Source organism: Schistocerca cancellata, chromosome 3 (genome assembly GCF_023864275.1).
Source record: "Schistocerca cancellata isolate TAMUIC-IGC-003103 chromosome 3, iqSchCanc2.1, whole genome shotgun sequence".
In the NCBI taxonomy this organism is placed as follows: domain Eukaryota; kingdom Metazoa; phylum Arthropoda; class Insecta; order Orthoptera; family Acrididae; genus Schistocerca; species Schistocerca cancellata.
This window is the reverse complement of record NC_064628.1, coordinates 591,401,813-591,419,235: the sequence shown is the minus strand read 5'-3', so window position 1 is coordinate 591,419,235 and position 17,423 is coordinate 591,401,813. Positions and strand designations below refer to the sequence as shown.

The window sequence follows — 17,423 nt, the reverse complement described above, 5'->3', positions numbered from 1 at the left end:
AGTAAAAATGAGGAAGAATTGTGGACCTGTTGAATAGAATGAACAGTCTAACGAGCACTTATCATGCGACTGACGGTAAACGGAATGAAGATGAAAGTAATAAGGAGTAACAGAAATTTGAGTAGCGCTGAACTTCACATGTACACTGGGGACGAAGAAGTTGACGAAGAGAAGGAATTTTCCTACACTGGAGGCAAAACATCGATGGACGGACGAAGCAAGGACATAAAAAGCAGACTAGCACTGGCAAAGAAGGTATTCCTGTCCAAAAGAAGTCTGCTAGTATCGAACGTAAACCATAATTTGAAGAAAAAGTTTGCGAGAATGTGCGTTTGGAGCACAGCATAGTACAGTAGTGAATCATGAATTATGGGAAAACCGGAAAAGAAGAGATTCGGTGTTTGACATATGGTAGTAAAGAAGGATGTTAGAAATTAGGTGGACTGTTAAGAAAGGAATGAGAAGGTTCTCTGCAGGATTGGTGTAGAGAGGAACGTGTGGAAAACATTGACAAGAAGACGGGTGAGAGTTCCAGGACATGTGTTAGGACGTCAAAAAGCAGCTTCCGTGGTACTAGAGGGAGCCGTAGATGATGAAAACTATAGAAGACAAAAACTGGAATAATCCAACAGATAATTGAAGAAGTGAAGAGGTTGACACAGGAGTGGGATTCGTGACGGGCCATATCAGATCAGTCATAATATGGATGGGACAAAACATGCCCTCGCGAGATTTACGATGGAGACAGCTCGTCCTCGAATACCGCTTAAATATTTACAACTTTATTTCTCAGGATTAAGAATAACATTCCCAGCGCTGAAACAAAAATCGATCACAGTTCTTGTGAGATAAACTTGAACTTCTGGCCAGATCAACCGTGAGTTGTTTCACATCATTTAATTAACGAAGTATGAATATTACAAAATCAAAAGATGTTGACTTGAACAGGCGCCTATTTGTCGCACGTGTATAGAGCAGATGAGAGGAAATGCGGACGTTGGCAGGATCGACGAGTAACAGTAACATGTTCGTCATGTATAAAATACAGTGTGAACTGTCCTGAATCTACAAGTAAAAAGAAAACTTCATTATTCCGGAAAAAATCCACTAAAGATGTTTTTAACATACAATGTCAAACGCTACTGGAATACAAATAAATATTACTGTATATTGCAGCAAGAATTATCCTAAGGACAAACACACACACCCATGCCCGAGGGAGGACTCGAACGTCCGCCGGGAGCAGCCGCACAGCCCATGAGTGCAGCGCCTAGAGGACCGCTCGGGTAATTCCGCGCGGCCGGAGCAGTTGGAGCTACAAAATTATATATAAATACTTGTTGCAGAAAACGACCACACTAACAAACTGATATTGATGTTCATCCTTGTATTTAGTACTCAATGATATGAAACTACGAATATGACTTATCAGATGAGTGTAAGAGATCATTAAAACACACTGTTCCTGTCCTCAGAAAGGGCAGAGCCCCTACGCGTGTTTTGAGTATGCAACCCACATAGCATAAATGTCTGAAGGCCGGCCTGTCACAGCGATATAGACGATATGATAGTAATTCCCTCTGTCGGCCAAAGGCACAGCGCTTATCCTCTGCATATGAGAATCAATTCTTTTCAACTGCATTAGCACGGATAGTAACTATTGATCCTGCTCGTCCTCAAGAAGATGTGATACCAACAGCGCTTTATTCGATTTCGTAGTCACGCAACGACAACATCGTGGAGTTTCAGGAGCCGTCAGGTTCCAAGATCGATAGCGTCTAGGGTGCATCTCCAATGCCGCAGATACAGTGCTTCCAAATGGGCTAATCCCATTTCAGATTGGACGAAAAGTGAGAAAACTGACCTCGTATTTTTTTTAATCATTAATAATTTTTACACGTCTCAATTACCAGTACTGTAAAAGAGAACAACTTTCATAAAGTTATCTTTTGCTTTATCTTTACTAGTTTTCCAGAAATAATTCGTTAAAATTTGCGTTATTTTTTGAACGTGACGATTTCCCGTCCAGCTCACTTGTCGTACATCGCATTTCTGTGAGGACGATTCATTTTGAAGCTGAATGTCTTGGTTGATGGAGGCATATAGCAATAACATAACAATAATGAATATGGTTTTTAAAGATCTTCTATTGATGTATTAAGCATAAACACAATTTTTGTAAAGATTAACCTTCTATAAGCCCGAAACACTTTCTATTACGCTTTGATTTCAGTTTTAAGTTCTATGGAGCATCTTGTCTGAAACGTGAAAAATAATTAATAATGCGTATTTAAGCCCAAACTGCACTTTGGTTGAGATGAGCTGCCGTAAAACATAAACAGCAGTTGTTTCTATTTCCTTTTTATTTTTTTCTACAGATCTCCATTGAAGATACACAAAAAGTTTTGTAACATTGTTGTTAAATCAAATCCTGAACTGCATCGCACAATTTTAATTCCATTTATAGGTGTGTTAATCAGAAAACTTACGAAAAATTATGAAATTTAACATCAAAATTTCAATTCAAAAAATATCGTGTAAATACCACCTGAAACTATAAAATTTTACCTTGATTTTGAATTTTATTTGCGAATTTTACTTTGGCTGATTTCTGAGTCACGAGTTCAAAAAATTTCAGTTCAAAAAATATCGTGTAAATACCACCTGAAACTATAAAATTTTACCTTGATTTTGAATTTTACTTGCGAATTTTACTTTGGCTGATTTCTGAGTCACGAGTCTTAGAATCTCATGATTTTATTAAGTTACGTTACCTGTACCCTTAAAAAAAACTCGGAAGCTCTTGTTTATCGCAGATGCGAGTTTGCAGAAGATAAAACCCGAACGTTTACTTTAGATGACTGAAAATTGAGCCTCCACAAAAAAAGCAAGATTTCCTGTCGTCCGAAATGAAATGGGACAGCCCACACGCGTCAGCCCGCCGCAGAGGATGACCACAAGAATTCGACGACTTAGTTCACGACGCCTCCTCATAGCCGTACGGATGTGGCGCTGTGGTCAGCACACTGGACTCGCAATTGGGAGGACGGCGGTTCAAATACGCACCCAGCCATCCAGGTTTAGGCCTGCCCTGATTTTCCTAAGCCGCTCCAGGCCAATGCCGGGATGACTCCCGTGAAATGGCATCACAGCTTTCCTTCCCATTCTAGAAACAGTCCGAGCTTGTGCTCCGTCTCCGATGACTTCGACGTTGACGAGACGTTAAATGCTAATCTTCCTTTTCTTACAGAGACATGTGGGGCGATCGACCGTTGTAACTTTTCTGCAATTTATTTTTCGTGAACTGAAACTGCAGTAAACTGAACTGCTATTCTGTATACTAGTGTTTCTGTGTTGTTGTCCTGAACATTACAAGTGGTGTAATTACGCCAACTCTATTTGATAAAAAAATGATTCACCAAAATTAACTGTACTTTTAATTAACTTTGCCAAGGCGACTGGAAAAAATTAACTGTATATTGTATAAGCTGTATGTGAAATTCTGTTGTGCAATACAAGGAAGTGCTACATGCGTGACGTCGCAATACGTGACTTGCAATTACAGTAATTATTATAGTTTGCGATGTGAGACTTTCCTGGCGCCGGCTGCGGTGGCAGAGCGGTTCTAGGCGCTCCAGTCCGGAACCGCGCGATCGCTACGGTCGCAGGTTCGAATCCTCCCTCGGGCATGGATGGGTGTGTTGTCCTTAGGTTGGTTAGGTTTAAGTAGCTCTAAGTCTAGGGGACTGATGACCTCAAATGTTAAGTCCCATAGTGCTCAGAGCCATTTTTTTGAACTTTCCTGGCGTATTTGCTGCTTCCAAGGTTCTCAGGTATACTGCTGGATCCGATCGTCGGAAGGTCCACGATATTTCGGCGGACAATCGTTTAGCCATGATCAGTTGGTCATGAGATGGAATGAAGTATCTGCTTAAAAAAAAAAAATCCTTTCATTCCATTTCCCTGATGGAGATAGGGCGGGCTGTTTGAGAGCATCTTATTGCTCTATTCGACCATTTGGGTTATACATTTATTTTTCACAGCTTTTCAATGTAATACTTATTTTTATTTCTAACACATTTGTAATATGAAGGTGGTTCCTGCTTTTTGGCGAATTTGCTTGATCTATATCTAAAATATTTACAATTTCCATTGCTTTGTGCTGGGGCTGAATGGTGCAGTTTTTACAATTAGCGTGCGGCTGCGACAATGGAGGGGTTGTTCTTAATTGCCTTCTGCCCGCCATCCCTTCACGTCTCGCGTCCTGGTCTCACGTTTTGCTTTGATGGAGCTTAGTATTGGCATTCATGCCTTGTTCAGTTTAAAGCCAGTGACCCTGTTGATTAAATTATCAGTCACACGAATTTCAGTAACTTTATCGAGAATGCACTCCCAAAATTTATCGATGGTAGCCGTCACTTTCGTTTGCTGGTAATTCACTTAAAGTCCATTTTCAGTGCAGTGGCCTACTATTGCAGACTTGTTGGGCTGAAGTAAGCGGGTGAGGCGCTCATGTACTGCACATCGATATTCCGTTGCGCGGATCGTTGTTCAGTATACGTTTTTCCGTGAAACTTGGTACACCACCGCTTTATCGAGACCCGTGCCTTCTTTCACTGTCCCTATTAAAGCTCGTGTTTTGGCTGCAACGCTTGTCCGCCGAAATAACGTGGGCCTTCCACGATCAGATCTGGCATTACACCAGAGAACCATGGTAGCATTATTGTCATTTTTAGTGTTATTTTCAGAGTTTCCTTCATTCTGTAATTTCATAGTTTCACGTTCTCTTTACTCAGTTTCTTTTCTGTTAAGAGCTTCTGAACGTATAATGAAGCTTTCTGCGGAGTTATATACACTACTGGCCATTAAAATTGCTACACTACGAAGATGACGTGCTACAGACGAGAAATTTAAACGACAGGAAGAAGATGCTGTGATATGCAAATGATTAGCTTTTCAGAGCATTCACACAAGGTTGGCGCCGGTAGCGACACCTACAACGTGCTGACATGAGGAAAGTTTCCCACCGATTTCTCATACACAAACAGCAGTTAACCGGCGTTACCTGGTGAAACGTTGTTTTGATGCCTCGTGTAAGGAGGAGAAATACGTACCATCACGTTTCCGACTTTGATAAAGGTCGGGTTGTAGCCTATCGAGATTGCGGTTTATCGTATCGCGACATTGCTACTCGCGTTCGTCGATATCCAATGACTGTTAGCAGAATATGGAATCGGTGGGTTCGGGAAGGTAATACGGAACACCGTGCTGGATCTCAACGGCCTCGTATCACTAGCAGTCGAGATGACAGGCATCTTATCCGCATGGCTGTAACGGATCGTGCAGCCACCTTTCGATCCCTGAGTCAACAGATTGGGACGTTTGCAAGGCAACAACTATCTGCACGAACAGTTCGACGACATTTGCAGCAGCATGGACTATCAGTTCGGAGACCATGGCTGCGGTTACCCTTGACACTGCATCACAGACAGGAGCGCCTGCGATGGTGTACGCAACGACGAACCTGGCTACACGAATGGCAAAACGTCATTTTTTTCGGATAAGTCCAGGTTCTGTTTACAGCATCATGATGGTCACATCCGTGTTTGGCGACATCGCGTTGAACACACATTGGAAGCGTGTATTCGTTATCGCCATATTAGCGTATCACCCGGCGTGATGGTATGGCGTGCCATTGGTTACACGTCTCGGCCACCTCTTGTTCGCATTGACGGCTCTTTGAACAGTGGAGATTACCCTTCATTCGATCCCTGCGAAACGCTACATTTCAGCAGGATAATGCACGACCGCATAATGCAGGTCCTGTACGGGCCTTTCTGGATACAGAAAATGTTCGACTGCTGCCCTGGTCAGCGCATTCTCCAGATCTCTCACCAATTGAAAACGTCTGATCAATGGTGGCCGAGCAACTGGCTCGTCACAATACGCCAGTCACTACTCTTGATGAACTGTGGTATCGTGTTGAAGCTGCATGGGCATCTGTACCTGCACACGCCATCCGAGCTCTGTTTGACTCAATGTCCAGGCGTATCAAGGCCGTTATTACGGCCAGAGGTGGTTAATCTGGGAACTGATTTCTCAGGATCTATGCACCCAAATTGCGTGAATGAGTACCCGTTTATCTGCATTTCTTCTTGGTGTAGCAATTTTAATGGCCAGTAGTGTAATTGCTACAGGTGTCCAACTGAAAGATAATGAGGAATGCATTAGAGTAAGAATTACTACTTGAGAAATGAACGTGTTCCCAGCATAGAGTGCTGTTTGAAGCGAATTAATGGTGGCTGTGTGTTTTCAGGCGAGATGGGTGCCTGCTGCAGCTCTAGCGACCGGGTGGAGCCGTCTAGCCAGTCTCAGACGCAGGTACAGTTCGGCTGCTGCTCACTTACTCTCATCTTTGTCTTTCTACTGATTATCCTCCAGCACTAAAATATAGATACAGTCCCTTTTAAAATTCTGTGAGACATCCTCTCCTGCAGAGATTCGTGTTTTTTTCGCAGCAGTAATGACTTTATTAAATAACTCATTTTCCGGCGAGTTTGCTTCCATTCAAACATTTATTTAGGCGACAATCTACAGCATGATTATGTTCTAAGACATGTACGTTAACCTTGCTGTATTGAATTTTACACGTTTATTCTGACCGGTTTCGGTTTTCAACCTACGACATGTTTTCTGCTTTTTTTCCTGGATGAGGGCTGAGAACCGAAACGGCTCGGTATAAAAGTGTAAAATTCAATGCAGCAAAGCTAACATGCATTTCTTAAAATCTTTTCATTTAGTGAACAATATTTTATACGTCACGATTCGCCAATTTCGACTATTATAGCGCTCCAGGTAGAATCGCAGCAGCTTGTAGTCGTGTCAGCTGGCACACGCACACGCACACGCGCTACAGCCTGAAGTCCAAAAGTTTTCTACTCACCGTAAGAAACAATGAGACGCCTGATGTTTGCCGCAAGGACTTCACTGCTGGAATTACGCACGCGCAAAGGGCACTTCCTCTTAACGTGCAGCACCCTCTCTAACAGTAGACATCGCGTGGCTATTTCTGAGTAAACAACGTAGTGAAAAATTTGTGAAAATAAGTCGCAAAATCAGCATTTTAGAGCACTTTGCGAAATAAAATCCCATAAAGCAGCATCTGAGGTAATTTTTCTTTATAAGTGTTCGATTTAATGAATCGATGAGATTCAAAAATCACTAAGGGATTGAACATTAGTTATTAACGTCGTTATGAGGATGTTCTTACAAAAAAAGTGTGTTAACTGTAAGACGGTAGAGTTAGAGGGATGTGCGGGGAGAGGAGGAAGCAAGCATTGGCTTGCGATGGTGAAGAGCCGTTGTGGGGGGGAGGGGGGGGGGACAAGGCACGCCTACCAGTTGCAGAGCTGGCACTACAAATTGCACGTCATGCTTACACGAAAGCAGACGAAAGGCTTGGAAGTTGTTGGCGACTCCCGAGATGGGCCAGCAACTGCCTCTTCACTCATTTTGATAATGTTTAGCACAACTGCACAATAAAAACACGCAGAACAGTACAGCTCAAAACAATAACGAAGCAGTCGACAATGGCTACCGTGTACAACACAGTCAGCCACGTAATGTTGGCAGCAGTCGAAACTGCGTGCCTACCGAAGCCTCCCGCCGTTTACCGACTTCTACCGATTCAGGACTAGGGAGAGGTCTGCCATTTAAAAGTTTACACAATGTATACAAAGCGCGCAGACAAACGGGGTGATTTGAGGACTTGTTGGATGTCGTGGTGAGGGTTTATGGAAGTGAAAGACTTGATCGAGGGTGTGCAGGAGGGAGGATGTTTTAGTAGCTATGAAGCGTTGGTTAAGTGTGCAACGTGTGATTGCTGTAAAGGCGTATTACGAAACTTCGGATACTTTTGTTGTGCTCAAAGTGCTTCTGGGGACAGTTTAATTTACCTCTGCGGCCTTCCGTGTCATCTTCCAAATCTAGATGAAGAAACACTCTTCGAGAAGGATGGTGCAACAAACCATACTGCTGTTGTGTCAATAGTTGTACCTATATTCGCGTTTCCTTGGCGTCTCATCTACCGAAATGACGATATTCCGTGTTCACCCCGATCATCAGCTTTATCGGTTCCACAATTTTTCCTTTGGGCTTACCACGAGTTCAAAAGTTTACCAGGAAAACTATCCAAGGACCAGAGATGATTTGAAGGAGCGAATTGGCCAAGGTATACTCAAGATTCCGTTAGAGACGCCACGCAATGTCAAGGGCGGATTCAGCGTCAGATTCCGACAATGTGTGTGAAATCAGGGAAGCCCTCTGAGTGATACCATTTTAATAAAATGGTAACTTTCGTCGTAAACTTTTAATTCCACTCTTGGTACACTAGATTTATGTCACAAAATTAATATTTGTTTGTATCTCCAATTTGTGCGAACTTTTTTTGTTTTTCCCATTTCATTGCCTTATACCTTTTTTTAAAAATCAGTATTTCAGTTTTAGGAATAGCACTAATTGTTACAACAAAAACACTTTTTGATAAGAATTCGTTCTTATCTTTTTTAAAAAAGAATTTTGTTTAGCTGAATTTTGAATTCCCGCTAAAACAATCAAGGCGGACGCTTTACATTGTTATGACGTCGCTACTCTGTGAACTGTCAGACGTTATGGATCTTAACACATTATGTACGTTTCCCGCAATATCTCCTTAGGGAATAAAGTTTTCCAAAATGGTTTTCCATAGTTCAAGAGCTCAAAAAGTTTTAGGAGTATGATTTGTATGAGGCCCTAATTTGTATGACGTTAGGAATGGGAGAAACAGGGTTTCCACGAAATGCTCACTTCAGACCATCAAATTTCATTACCGGTAATTATATTTTTTAAGCCTTTATGGTTCTGCCAACTGATGAGCCATACGTTTGAACGAACTGCACAGGAAATTTTATGTAAGGGACCGCGAGGTCTTAGACGTGAATGCTGATTTAAGTCACATCAGTTGTCGATTGAGAAAAACAGCCGAATAAGCCCGTACAAAATAATAATGTCTAAGTATTTTGTGATTATAACAGAGCCCGCATCACAGCATTTAAACAATGATTACAGTATAGATACCCCACGCGTAAATGCGGCCCTGTTCTGGATTTTATTTCTCTATTTCTATGAGTAAAACTACTATTACTACTACTATCTTTATGCGGGTCCGTCTGAAAACGATGCTGTAGCCAAAATTGGCAATTGTGGAAAAACAACCTTGCAGAAAAAATAGTTTTTTTTAATAGATCTTAAATGTCTTTAATGCTACACAAAAAATTACACTACATCACCTCCACTTGCTACTTCTGGTGTAAGGGCTAGAAGGATGAGTGTCGGTCTTGCTCCAGAATGGTTCTGATATCAACAACATTTTGTTTTCAGTCTGTTGGCACACACTGCATAACAAAGTAATTTAAGTGGCAACTTGGTCTGCGAATCAGCGGCTCGAAGAAAAATTTTGTACTATCCTCAAAACTTGTATGGTTGTACTTTTACATTAAGCATCTGATCACAAGAAAACACTACATACAGTCATCTGTGTAATGAAGTTTTAGTATGTACAGCGCAGTTCTAGAGAACGTTGTGTCGCCAGTTAATATCACTAGCTTATGTTTTTGTATGAGCCTTCTTCAACCCTCTTTGTAGTATACAAACATCGAAGATACCACAACACGGTTTTATCCAAAGGAAACTTTTCCAAAATATGTTTACAAGCAGACGCAGGGCTTTCTAGCTTGCATGGAAATATAGTATCTTTCTAGTGCAGTTAGCTACCTGAGATATTTACTTTCTGTAGTGTCGAACACTATGTTTTTCAATGGCAAGTAATACTTACCACAAACTGCTTCCGGACTTATTGGAGCAGCACCTACACAGAATCAATTCGTGAGTGTTCTGACGACGTTTCTGAGTTCATTATTGATTATATGCATTAAGGGATATCTCTTTCGAAAGTAACCAATGTACCACCTCTTGCAAGAACAAACATAATTTCTGCTCTAGCAGTTCTGTTTTTTAATAGTTTAACAACTCATCAGCTTGTTTTTGTGCTGGGTTATAAAGAAAGTATTTGTCAACAGCTGACCATTGTTCTAAAAGTCTGCCTCCAGCTAATTCTAATGTCAGCCATCCAGAGGAAACATGTTCCATAATCTGATGACCTAAAAGTTTCATATGTGATTGTATTTTTTTAAAAATTTTCCTAACTAGATAATTGTATATAAAAAAACTATAGAACAAGATCATGTCCAAAGCATTTTCATTAAAGTATTGTAATCCTTTTTGTAATGCATTATGTTTGATGTGCATGTTACATGAGCCAAAATCAATCAACGTGATCACAGAATTATTCATAAGACGATTCATAGTTTTGTTAACATCGGGTCCATCACAACCTATCACCAGTAGCGGCGAGAAACTGGGCATTATTCAAGGCTTCATTTAACTAGGAGTAAATATCACTAGCTGTAGCTTCACCAATAAGAAAAGTCTTTAGATGTTATACCATAATCATTTGTCTGAAATCAGACCAGTATTTAACTGCATTTTGGAGCTCTTTCCTTCGAACTCTATTCGCAGTTTCATCAAATCAAAGAGAGAAATGTGCTGTTCCAATATCACCCCTAACTGTTTTTTAAAATATGGGGCTAAGGCGTCACGTTCTAAATATCTTGCCTTGCCTTTGTATGGTGAATTCAAAGAAGCATTTCCAGGAAATATTGCCTCAAAAGTTTCTTTCCGATTTTCACAAGCTGACTCAAGAGCAAAGTTCCTTCCAATCATTTTCACACACTAGATTAACTCCGTCCTTGAAGCAGCTTGTCTAGCAGAATAAAGCTGAATTGACTGTGTAGCTCCGAGAGATAAAATTACAAAATCAGCTAGGACGAGCTGAAGACAAAGGTAGAAGTGAAGTTTCACTTCAAATTGTTCTCTTTGTTTCCGGCTGTAAGCATGTTGCTCTGTAGCACTAAAGCCCCAAGAAGTCGAAAACATTTGTGCGCAAACAGACAAAAAACTTCACTGTGACTTTTTTCCTGTGCCCTTTCAGCAACAGGGAAACCATTGCTGTACTGTTTTCCGAGATCTGCCAGTTGTATTCGTGTTTTCATTGTCTTCAGTTAGATAACTCTCCCGATACAGAGATCAACAATTGCCCTCTGGTGTACAAGGTTGTTAACAAAAGTTATAGCTCACAGCCTTCTCAAAGGCTTTCTCTGATTTTTCAGTCTATCTGCTACCGAAAACATCAGTTTACCAGCTACAAACTTTTTTTCATATGACATAAATTTTAAAAAAAGCCATGGTAAAGAAATTGACTTTGTAGACCAAAACTGAAAAATACAGACTAGAAAGGTCAATCTGCAAAATACTGATTTTTACTGATTTTGCTGACCATTTGCCAGCCCTGGGATTTAAGAATCCCCTGAAGTCCCTTTTTGTAAATTAAACAACGAAACAAGTAGAGCTGACTGGCAACAGACATCCATCTCGAGTGTTCTTATCTGTAGGTTAGCGACATGAACTATTTGGGCATTACTACTGTAGATAGTGTGTGTAACCCCGCCACGCGTTAGTAAAAATCTGTCTGTTGTCGAGCTGCTGGTTAGTTCCAGATAGGCAGTTCTGGTTACAGAATAGGTGAATAGGACAGTATGACACTTCTCAATGGCTTGTGAAGTATCTCTCTGTCGGATGGCAGTGGCGCATCTGTAACTAGGCCGTCCAATAATGATATTTGTTATTTTACAAGGAAGAAAACAGACAAAGGAGACATGTCCGATCTAACCACTGTGTAGGCACGTCAGTCAGATATCTTGTTTAATGATCTATAGTGCTACAAAAAAAAATAGCTCTGAGCACTATGGGACTTAACATCTATGGTCATCAGTCCCCTAGAACTTAGAACTACTTAAACCTAACTAACCTAAGGACAGCACACAACACCCAACCATCACGAGGCAGAGAAAATCCCTGAACCCGCCGGGAATCGAACCCGGGAACTATAGTTCTACACTTGTTGCAGCGAGTGTAATGTAGCAAAAGTTAAATTTATAATTTTGCTACAGTAACTGAGCTACATGTTACTTGTTGCTTTCGAAAGTACACAGAGCGAGGTGGCGCAGTGGTTAGCACACTGCACTCGCATTCGGGAGGACGACGGTTCAATCCCGCGTCCGGCCATCCTGATTTAGGTTTTCCGTGATTTCCCTAAATCGCTCCAGGCAAATGTCGGGATGGTTCCTTTGAAAGGGCACGGCCGACTTCCTTCCCCGTTCTTCCCTACTCCGATGAGACCGATGACCTCGCTGTTTGGTCTCATCCCCCAAACAACCCAACCCCCAACCCCTTTCGAAAGTATAGTTTTCATATGCCAACATTTTATTTTCCGTCATGATATTTTAATAAATTGTTTGAAAACGACGTTTTTTGATGAATATTTAATAAGCCGGCGGCTAAAACATTTTATTTCGTCCCACGTAAGTTTTATTTATTTATTTATTTTGGCTTTTGGCCGGAAGGCCGTGCAGCCAGTTCCACGTTAGTTAACCCAAAAAATACTAACGCAGTTTCCTTAACGCGCACTACCAAAGTGGGAGGAGGAGGCGACTTTATCCCCACTACAAAAAAATGTAAAAAAAGCGTTTGCTGTCGTTAACTTTTATGAACATCATCATTTTTAAATTGCTACTGACGTGTAAGTCGGGTCCAGAACCTGACATTAACTTTTAGCACCATCTTACCAATACCAACTCATTTCCCGCAATGTGCACACAAAGGGATGGGGTACTATATGAACACAACAACGAAATTGTCAAAAATGCATATTTAATTAATTGTTATTGTTTTTCTCGCAACATACCATTTAAAGATAAGTATATGTGTAAGAGTGGCCCTGAACTTGAAAACTCGACTTTTGTTGCGAAAAGTCACATTCATTACTAAGACTTGAATTCTTGGGTTACGTTTTACTGAAAAATTCAAAACAATCACGTAGTCTGCTATAAGAGATCATCAAAAACAATACATATTTTTTTCAAAATTTTAAAATATAATGTACAGGACTAGATTACAACATTTTCAAATGGTGGGCACCCGAAACGGTATTGCGAGAGTTAATGCAAATTACGGCACACAATCTTCAGAATTATACACAATCGTCAGAATTATGAAATCAGCCAATCACAGCTCATTTAACTGTCAATTATTACTAAACGTTTAAAATAACTGATATCAAGGAATAACTGTTTGTGCAATAATTGCTGGTTCGTCTCTAGTGCTGAAATTCCTGCAGTACGTAACGGTGACCGAACTCGCCTGCAGCACCCCAATGCGGCAACCCGCCGTACCACAATGTGTTGCTGCTTTACCTACACTGAACTGCAGGCGTACTATCTTAAACGATTGTTGTTAGGTCGTAAGCATTCATGCGGTCTTTGTAACGTAACACAACGCAATCATTCAAGATGCCACCAAGATGTAATGGTACCGTCCCCCTACAATCCGGGGAACATTTCGATTACCCAAGAAATATCACGCATCGAGTATGTTCATGAATATTTGTTGTTGTTGTTGTGGTCTTCAGTCCTGAGACTGGGTTGATGCAGCTCTCCATGCTACTCTATCCTGTGCAAGCTTCTTCATCTCCCAGTACTTACTGCAACCTACATCCTTCTGAATCTGCTTAGTGTATTCATCTCTTGGTCTCCCTCTACGATTTTTACCCTCCACGCTGCCGTCCAACGCTAAATTTGGGACCCCTTGATGCCTCAGAACATGTTCTACCAACCGGTCCCTTCTTCTTGTCAAGTTGTGCCACAAACTCCTCCCCAGTTCTATTCAATACCTCCTCATTAGTTATATGATCTACCCAACTAATCTTCAGCATTCTTCTGTAGCACCACATTTCGAAAGCTTCTATTCTCATCTTGTCCAAACAGATTATCGTCCATGTTTCACTTCCATACATGGCTACACTCCATACAAATACTTTCAGAAACGACTTCCTGATCCTTAAATCTATACTCGATGTTAACAAATTTCTCTTCTTCAGAAACGCTTTCCTTGCCATTGCCAGTCTACATTTTATATCCTCTCTACTTCGACCATCATCAGTTATTTTGCTCCCCAAATAGCAAAACTCCTTTACTAATTTAAGTGTCTCATTTCCTAATTTAATTCCCTCGGCCTTACACGACTTAATTCGACTACATTACATGATCCTCGTTTTGCTTTCGTTGATGTTCATCTTATATCCTACTTTCAATACACTGTCAATTCCATTCAACTGCTCTTCCAAGTCCTTTGCTGTCTCTGACAGAATTACAATGTCATCGGCGAACCTCAAAGTTTTTATTTCTTCTCCATGGATTATAATACCTACTCCGAACTTTTCTTTCGTTTCCTTTGTACTTGCTCAATATACAGATTGAATAACATCGGGGATAGGCTACAACCCTGTCTCACTCCCTTCTCAACCACTGCTTCCCTTTCATGTCCCTCGACTCTTATAACTGCCATCTGGTTTCCGTACAAATTGTAAATAGCCTTTCAATCCCTGTATTTTACCCCTGCCACCTTTAGAATTTGAAAGAGAGTATTCCAGTCAACATTGTCAAAAGCTTTCTCTAAGTCTACACTTGCTAGAAACGTAGGTTTGCCTTTCCTTAATCTTTCTTCTAAGATAAGTCGTAAGGTCAGTATTGCCTCACGTGTTCCAATATTTCTACGGAATCCAAACTGATCTTCTCCGAGGTCGTCTTCTACCAGTTTTTCCATTCGCCTGTAAAGAATTCGTGTTAGTATTTTGCAGCTGTGACTTATTAAACTTATAGTTCGGTAATTTTCACATCTGTCAACACCTGCTTTCTTTGGGATTGGAATTATTATATTCTTCTTGAAATCTAAGGGTATTTCGCCTGTCTCATACATCTTGGTCACCAGATAGTAGAGTTTTGTCAGGACTGGCTCTCCCAAGGCCGTCAGTAGTTCTAATGGAATGTTGTCTACTCCTGGGGCCTTGTTTCGACTCAGGTCTTTCAGTGCTTGTCAAACTCTTCACGCAGTATCGTATCTCCAATTTTGTCTTCATCTACATTTTCTCCCATTTCCAGAATATTGTCCTCAAGTACATCGTCCTTGTATAGACCCTCTATATATTCCTTCCACCTTTCTGCTTTCCCTTCTTTGCTTAGAACTGGCTTTCCATCTGAGATCTTGATATTCATACTAGTGGTTCTCTTTTCTCCAAACGTCTCTTTAATTTTCCTGTCGGCAGTATCTATCTTACCCCTAGTGAGATAAGCCTCTACATCCTTACATTTGTCCTCTAACCATTCCTCCTTAGCCGTTTTGCTCTTCCTGTCGATTTCATTTTTGAGACGTTTGTATTCCTTTTTGCGTGCTTCATTCACTGCATTTTTATATTTTCTCCTTTCATCAATTAAATTCAATATTTCTTCTGTTACCCAAGGAGTTCTACTAGCCCTCGTCTTTTTACTTATTTGATCCTCTGCTGCCTTCACTACTTCATCCCTCAGAGCTACCCATTTATCTCCTACTGTATTTCTTTCCCCAATTTGTGGCAATTGTTCCCTTATGCTCTCCCTGAAACTCTGTACAACCTCTGGTTTAGTCAGTTTCTCCAGGTCCCTCCTCCTTAAATTCCCACCTTTTTGCAGTTTCTTCAGTTTTAATCTACAGTTCATAACCAATAGATTGTGGTCAGAGTCCGCATCTGCCCCTGGAAATGTCTTACAATTTAATACCTGGTTCCTAAATCTCTGTCTTACCATTATATAATCTATCTGATACCTTCTAGTATTTCCAGGATTCTTCCATGTGTACAACCTTCTTTTATGATTCTTGAACCAAGTGTTAGCTGTGATTAAGTTATGCTCTGTGCAAAATTCTACCAGACAGCTTCCTCTTTCATTTCTTTACCACAATCCATATTCACCTACTATGTTTCCTTCTCTCCCTTTCCCTACTCTCCCTTCACTACCTGAATAATTTCTTTTATCTCATCATACATTGTAGATGTGGGCTTCGTGTCTATCTTGGCCACAATAATGCGTTCACTATGCTGTTTGTAGTAGCTTATCTGCACTCCTATTTTTTTTATTCATTATTAAACCAACTCCTGCATTACCCCTATTTGATCTTGTATTTATAACCCTGTATTCACCTGACCAAAAGTCTTGTTCCTCCTGCCACCGAACTTCACTAATTCCCACTATATCTAACTTTAACCTATCCATTTCCCTTTTTAAGTTATCTAACCTACCTGCCCAATTAAAGGATCTGACATTCCATGCTCCGATCCGCAGAATGCCAGTTTTCTTTCTCCTGATAATGACGTCCTCTTGACTAGTCCCCGCCCGGAGATCCTAATGGGGGACTATTTTACCTCCAGAATATTTTACCCAAGAGGACGCCATTATCATTTAACCATACAGTAAAGCTGCATGCCCTTGGGAAAAATTACGGCTGTAGTTTCCCCTTGCTTTCAGCCGTTCGCAGTACCAGCACAGCAAGGCCGTTTTGATTAGTGTTACAAGTCCAGATCAGTCAATCATCCAGACTGTTGCCCCTGCAATTACTGAAAAGACTGCTGCCCCTCTTCAGGAACCACGCGTTTGTCTGGCCTCTCAACAGATACCCCTCCATTGTGGTTGCACCTATGGTACGGCCATCTGTATCGCTGAGGCCCGCAAGCCTCCCCACCAACGGTAAGGTCCAGGGTTCATGGGTTCAGTCCATATGAATATTATATAGCTGCCATGTTAGAGCTCATTTTATTACTTCTCTTCAAATCACATTAATCATGGAATGGAAACACACAGCAACAGAACGTACCAGCGTGACTTCAAACACTTTGTTACAGGAAATGTTCAAAATGTCCTCCGTTAGCGAGGATACATGCATCCACCCTCCGTCGCATGGAATCCCTGATGCGCTGATGCAGCCCTGGAGAATGGCGAATTGTATCACAGCCGTCCACAATATGAGCTCGAAGAGTCTCTACATTTGGTACTGGGGTTGCGTAGACAAGAGCTTTCAAATGCCCCCATAAATGAAAGTCAAGAGGGTTTAGGTCAGGAGAGCGTGGAGGTTGGTCTGCCTCTACCAATCCATCGGTCACCGAATCTGTTATTGAGAAGCGTAGGAACACTTCGACTGAAATGTGCAGGAGCTCCATCGTGCATGAACCACATGTTGTGTCGTACTTGTAAAGGCACATGTTCTAGCAGCACAGATAGAGTATCCCGTCTGAAATCATGATAACATGCTCCATTGAGTGTAGGTGGAAGAAACTAAAATGAGCTCTAACATGGAAATTAAGCGTTTCCGGACATATGTCCACATAACATCTTTTCTTTATTTGT

General features: G+C 41.2%; 1 protein-coding gene across 1 annotated transcript in view; it reads left to right on the top strand.

Annotated features, from left to right (window-relative positions):
- The window catches only part of LOC126175456 (choline transporter-like protein 1), a 513,527-nt gene that overhangs the window by 395,021 nt on the left and 101,083 nt on the right, over positions 1-17,423 (top strand). The window contains exon 2 of the mRNA XM_049922260.1: positions 6,317-6,381. Coding sequence (XP_049778217.1) covers positions 6,322-6,381 — 60 coding nt within the window. The 5' untranslated portion in view covers positions 6,317-6,321. The remainder of the gene's footprint in view (positions 1-6,316; positions 6,382-17,423) is intronic.